The following is a 6,678-nucleotide window of genomic DNA, read 5'->3' as shown; positions in this document are numbered from 1 at the left end:
CAAGTTAGCCTTTTTTGAGTCATTTCTTATCCATTTAGTTTGATTTGACCAACTTTACGCCTGTATTAGGATTGCTGAAGATTTTGTCCACTTGTGTAGCAAGCTTCACATGGATACGCTACCATCTGGCCTCTTATTTTGAGACCTAAATACCGCACTCCAGCTACCTGCTAACGCTTAGCTTGCCATGCTAGCTCGTTGTGAAATTCCTGGACAACAGCATTCCTGCTCGGATTATTCAGCGAGTTTTCTGGAGGCTTGAGGCGGAATTGAAGAAGAACGAGCAAGTGAGATAATAAAGGACAGGATGAATATTCAGTACGAGGATACGACATTACCAGGGAGCTACGGCGTCGTTGGGTCGTTCCCCAAAAGTTTTGGTTATGGAGTGGAGGTGCCAGACCTGGAGGAGAGCCCGACATCAGGTGATAAACCCAGGATCCTGCTGATGGGGCTGAGGCGCAGCGGCAAGTCCTCCATACAGAAGGTATGGTCATTTATCTGTCCCCGAACACCATGCAGATCACCACAGGACAAGAAAATACTGAGCTCATAGTAAACAAAAAGCGAACAGAGGAAACCGTTTGGTTAAATGTACACCTAAAGGAGCCTCGGGGGTCGTGGTACACATGTTTGTGGTTATGTGTAAAAGACGTAAAGTGTGGTGCCAAACCTGTCAACCGATAAATAAAAAAAAAAACTAAACTGAATTGAAAACAGTGAAGCTGCAATGAGTAGAGGAGGTGAGGGTGGATGAGTTCAAATGCCTACAGTCAACCATCCAAAGAAACAGATGAGTATCAGGTCTGATTTGTGACAGAAGGATTTCAAGAGTGAAAAGGAAGATTTAAAAGATGGAGAGTGAGACCTGCAATGCTGTATGATTTAGAGAGGCAGGCATGTGCAGAGGAGGGCTGGAAAAGGGTGTTGAAGGTGTAGCTGCCAGGCAGGAGGAAAGCTTCATGGATGTAGTGGAGGAGGACACGTTGGTGTGACAGACGAGAAGGTTAGGGATAGGCTGAGATGGAGGCCGATGATCCACGGTGGCGACCCCAAAGTTAGCTTTGAGAGGTGGATAAACCTTTAGATCCAGGGTAGTGGTGAGAAATGACTCTTAACAATAAGTCACATGAAAATTTTGATTGTCAGCTTCATTTGTGGCCAGCTGTCCTGTTATGGATTTAGTCAACTCAATTCAACAAGACATATGCAGAAGTTTAATGTTTTAAGTATTTCAGCTTCTTTCTGATCTCTAGGCAGTGTAAAGCTGCAACAAAAAAGGGAGCCTTTAACTCATGAAACTAAAGAGCATAATCAGCTTAAATTAAAACAGCCTTGTTGCCTTTGATCAAGAACAACACAGCCTGCTCTGGACCAGTCTAACAAAATCCATTATGTAATGGATTTGCATTATTATAGCGCTTTTCCAGTATTAGTGACCACTCAAAGTGCTTTAGACTACAAGTCACATTTTAACCATAGATACATATATCTGTTTACCATATACAATTCACTTTATCTCACAGACATTTCCAAATTAAAATCACCAAATAAAGTAACATACACGTCTTCAGACTGTGAGAAGTCCAAACAGGCAAACTCGACACAGAAAGGCCCGAGCTGGGGTTCCAACCAACAACTTTATTGTTGTGAGGGGTCAGTGCTGACCACTCATAATAAGGATGTTGATAACTTATAATTCAGGATGTTGGAATGCTGTTCCATGTCGTTCTTCCCACTTTAACCTTTCTCTGAACTCAATCTTCCTCCAGTTTCAGTCATTAAAAGTTTCAGTCTTTGTTGGTGCTGCATTTCCGTTTATTTGTGAAAGATTTCATCACAGGCCTCAAAAATCGGCATAGCATGTGACTTTGTGGTGACTTGGAGTTTTTCACCCAGGATTTAGCGGACGACATGTTAACCTGCCGGTGACTTGTGATAACAGCCTTTGCTGCTTTCTTCACAGCCATTCAGTAAAAGCCAGACTTTAGAAAAGTTTCTGACTTCTGAGAACTAAAACCAGTCGAAATGTGGGAGTTTGTTTCAATATGAGATGTTCATCAATTATGTATAATAATGAGAAATGACACCAGAAAAGATTATTGAACACGCTTACTGACAATGATTTAGTGTTTCGTACAAAAGCCTTTATCTGTGAGAGTTTAGACGCCTCCTGTGTGGAGAAACCAGTCACATGAATGAGCCAGAATCACGCCTGAGCAAACAGTCTTCAAATCCCGAAGGTTCTGTGGGGCCCTTCTATGACCTCTGACCTTTAGTTCTTTCCATAGATTTTCACTTGGATTCAGGTCAGGTGTTAGGCTGGGCCATTCTAGCAGCTTTATTTTCTTTCTCTGAAACCACCTGAGAGTTTCTTTGCTGTGTGTTTGGGATCATCGCCTTGCTGAAACGTCCACCCTTGTTTCTTTTCATCAAGAATGTCTCGGTACATTTTTCCAACCTTACTTTTGATTATATGAAGCATGCCAGAACAACTTTACTGTTGGTATGGTGTATTTGGGGTGATATGCAGTGGCTTTTGACAAACATGGTGTGTATTATGGCATCCAGAGAGTTCAGTTTGCCTCTCATCTATATTCTCCCAGTATTTCACAGGCTAGCTAAACGCTGTTCAGCAAACTTTAAACGCGCTTCAACATGCTTTTTCTTCAGCTGTGTGGTGAGTGTGCGTACAGTTCATGGTGGTTGAGTGCATCACTTGTCGTTTCCCAAAAAGTTGAATCTGTTCATCTGAATGTAGCAAATTGGTGATGTTTAAATTTCTGAGAGTAACTGTAATCTTTGTGCATCACTGCTCAGGTTGTTTTCCACAAGATGTCACCCAACGAGACTTTATTCCTCGAAAGCACCAACAAACTCTACAAAGATGACATCTCTGGCAGTTCCTTTGTCAACTTCCAGATCTGGGACTTCCCCGGCCAGGTGGATTTCTTCGACCCCACATTTGACAGTGAGATGATCTTCAAGGGAACTGGTGCTTTGATCTTTGTCATCGACGCTCAGGTACGGTGACTTAAGTGTGACTTGGTGCTTACGTTTTGGGTGGTGAATTAAATCACGTGTTAACTAAATCAGCACATCCTGTCTTCTGTTACCAGGATGACTACATGGAGGCTCTCAGCCGGCTACATCTAACTGTATCCAGAGCCTACAAAGTAAATCCAGACATCAACTTTGAGGTGTTCATCCACAAAGTAGACGGTCTGTCAGACGACCACAAAATCGAAACGCAGAGAGATATTCACCAGAGGGCCAATGATGACCTGACAGATGCCAGTCTGGAGAAGGTTCACCTCAGGTGAGAGTCTGACGTGTCTACACAGGTGAAATACTACAGAGCTTCTTGTCATGGTTAACGTATAGTTTAACATTCATACTAGTAAGTCAGACAGCTAACACTGATCTCATTCAGTGATAGACTGTCCAGGTAGTCCCCTAACACAGTCATTCCTAAAGTGTGGGGCCCCCTGGTGGATTGTTAAAGGTACTGCAAGTGGGCTGAAGTAATAACAGAAATTCAGTTTTAAACTGCTCACATGTATGAACAGTTACATGTTTATATAAATGTATTTATTTATATAAAAATGAATTAAAAGTGGTAACAGGAGGTGGTAGTTTGTGATAATATTCACTACTCTGACCTAAATTTACTGCTTTTGTATTGTATTAAAGTTTGTGTCCCAGTGACTGGACGGTCACACATTGGCTGTAACACTTTACATATGACTGGGTAGCATTAGCTGTTTATAGCCAAAAGCTGGTGAAAATGTTTGTTTTCTGTTGTTGTTGTTGTTGTTTAAATAAGAATTTCAACTAAATGAATCGCTTTCTGTTGTATTTTCAATTGAGTGAACATTTAAGATTGGCCAGAGGATTTTTTTTGGGTTGCAGCACTCAAAATCTCAAATTTTTGCAAAATTAAAGATTCTCTTGGATTGTGAAAAATATCATGACTGATTACTCTTAAGTGGCTCTTAAATATAGATACAGTATTTGAGATTTCTCAAGTTATTAGTCAGAGCCATCATGCAAATATTCAACTATTTGAGGGGTAGGGTAAGTATTCAGTTTTCAATTTTGGGATTCTCTGTTGTTGAAATTACAGCACAGCCAATCTTTTAACTCTGAGGTCTACCAAACCTGACCCTCATCTCAAACCTGCCCCTAGTCCTTTCTTTCTAAATAGTTATTTTGTAACCTGATTGCCCAGTCCTGGGAGAACATTTTAAAAAGAACAGATGTTACATATTCTGATGCTTAGAGTTAGTCATCTGTGGTGATGATTAGGCCTCAAAGGTTTTAAGACACCCTTGGAAAGCAGACGTGCTCAGAAGCTAATTAAAACTTCTATCTCAGTTTTGGTAACTGTCCCTTCGTTTTTATTTTGTCCTCAGCTTCTACCTGACCAGCATCTACGACCACTCCATATTCGAGGCCTTCAGTAAAGTCGTCCAGAAGCTTATTCATCAGTTGCCGACACTGGAGAACCTTTTGAACATTTTCATATCTGTATGTTTCATTAATGTTATTTGAACCACAATAAGAAGCCTCATGGTGTTTTCTTTTTCTTATAATAAACATCCATCGTGCTTTGCAGCACTCCGGGATTGAAAAGGCCTTCCTATTCGATGTCAGTAGCAAGATTTACATAGCAACAGACAGCGCTCCCGTGGACATGCAGTCCTACGAACTCTGCTGTGACATGATCGACGTGGTCCTCGACATCTCCTGCATTTACGGGTGAGAAAAGTTATCGGATTTGTTCTGAGCTTTGGCGAAGAGCAGCGTTTAGAGGTGCTTTTCTCTTTGCCTGCCAGGCTGGAGGAGGGCAGCGGCTCCGCCTATGACAAGGAGTCTTTGGCGATCATCAAGCTCAATAACACCACAGTGCTTTATTTGAAAGAGGTCACGAAGTTCCTCGCGCTCGTCTGCATCCTCAGAGAGGAGAGCTTTGAGAGGAAAGGTGTGTACTTTTATTTTTTGTAATTGCTCGTGTTGGCTTTATCAGGAAAATCTTCCTGCGTAAATGTGTAAAAACCTGAAGAAATTCATATAATAAACACACAAACACTATACACAATTGTAAACATGCTCACTAATTTTCTTTGCAGGTTTGATAGAGTACAATTTTCACTGTTTCCGAAAAGCCATTCACGAAGTGTTTGAAGTCGGCAGTTCGAACGACGGTGCCGCCTGGAGACCAGCGAGCTCGTCCAGCAACAGCCAACCAGGCCTTAAATATGCTTCTCTGATTGGAAGTGCTGTTTAGAGGGGCTGGAACTCTGCGGTTTACATGAAGTCCAGTGAGGCTGATGAACGATGACTCTTTCGTTTCACAGAGCTGAAACCAGCCTTTAGGCTAAGTCTTATCTATACGTGGTTCCTCCATCAAACGCGAGAGTTTTTCTGTTGTACCAGCAAGATTGTGAAAAAACTACTCTGCTGAATGTCACAAAATTTGGTGGAGAGGCCGAACGAGGGCAAAGGATGTAGAGGTTTTACTTTGAATCGGAATAATTTTCTGGAAAACTGTGAGATAACGCATTGGCCATGATTGAGAATGCGCTCTGCCCAGTGCCAGAAATACTGTCGCGTACGAATCGTATTTTTTCTCTGCCAACCTGCAGAAATGTTCACATTTTCAGTCAACTGTGTTTACCTTCTCGGCCAGTACTCTGGAACGTAGAAACACTTGTGGCCCAGTTTAAGTAGAAATGCTCTAAAGCCATCTGAAAGTGTATTTCCTCCACATCCCGCAGGAGCACACACTCCTTCCTTGTTCCTGCTCGTTCTGCTGTGAAATCTTGAATTCTTTAAGTAATCCTTAAGTTTAGGGGGGGAAATACTCCTGTGCCTGTGGAGCACCATGTTCATTCTACTATGTGTTTCCTTGATAATGACATGTAATGGATCTCCTCCGATCAAAACTGTGCCAGTTACACCATCGCAGCCTCGGGTGATTAACAGAGAGGGTGATGGTGTTTTGGTCTTAATGGAGTCTGGGACTAACTTACGATGGTTTCACTCGGACAGCCTGCCAAACTTTTGGACTTTTGTACAAACTGTGTTTGTAGCAGATGTTGAGGTTTTCTGTGTGAGCGCTGAGTGGGACCTGAATGATGTTTCAGAAGCCATGCAGATGTGTTTTCATTACTGTACGTAAATCTTTAATAAAATATGTTTTCATACTTTGCTCAGTCACTGTTATCTTTGTGTAAGAGACGCCACTTCACACATCTGTTTTTTATTATGAAGACATAATTTAATTATAATGGGGAAACTTAAGGTTTATTATTATAATGTAAACAGATTTATAAGCTACTGCACTTGTGTTTAATCCTCTACTAGCAGCTGCTTCCTTTAATGTCGCCACCACAGATCATCTCACTCTGTCCCTACATTCTATTGCATGACCTCCTTCACTGTGTTCCCCTATACCTCCTCATCATGCATGTCCAAATCATCTCAGCCATGCCTCTCTGATCAGTCTCCACACCCCTCAGCCTAAGCTGCAGTTTTCCACCTCCTGTGTGCTAACATGCCTCACTGAGTGAGCCTTCCACTTAACTCTTGCTGTCTCCACCCAGCCTGCACTTTCTTCTTCACCTCTCTTGCGTTGGATGGTTGACTCCAGGTGTTTAAACTCACCTACCTTCA

The 6,678-nt window shown here is 42.0% G+C and overlaps 2 protein-coding genes across 2 annotated transcripts in view; one reads left to right on the top strand and one right to left on the bottom strand.

Moving 5' to 3' along the window:
• eva1bb (eva-1 homolog Bb (C. elegans)) overlaps window positions 1–6,678 on the bottom strand; it is a 180,319-nt gene that overhangs the window by 24,608 nt on the left and 149,033 nt on the right. The window lies entirely within an intron of this gene.
• Window positions 16–6,209, top strand: rragcb (Ras-related GTP binding Cb). The gene is made up of 7 exons (XM_085149089.1): window positions 16–487; window positions 2,821–3,024; window positions 3,120–3,319; window positions 4,416–4,530; window positions 4,619–4,761; window positions 4,839–4,984; window positions 5,133–6,209. Exons 1-7 carry the CDS (start codon window positions 308–310, stop codon window positions 5,288–5,290), a joined length of 1,146 nt encoding a protein of 381 aa, XP_085005215.1. The 5' UTR covers window positions 16–307; the 3' UTR covers window positions 5,291–6,209.

Source organism: Neolamprologus multifasciatus, chromosome 22 (genome assembly GCF_963576455.1).
Source record: "Neolamprologus multifasciatus chromosome 22, fNeoMul1.2, whole genome shotgun sequence".
NCBI classification, from domain to species: domain Eukaryota; kingdom Metazoa; phylum Chordata; class Actinopteri; order Cichliformes; family Cichlidae; genus Neolamprologus; species Neolamprologus multifasciatus.
This window is presented reverse-complemented; position numbering and strand designations above follow the sequence as displayed.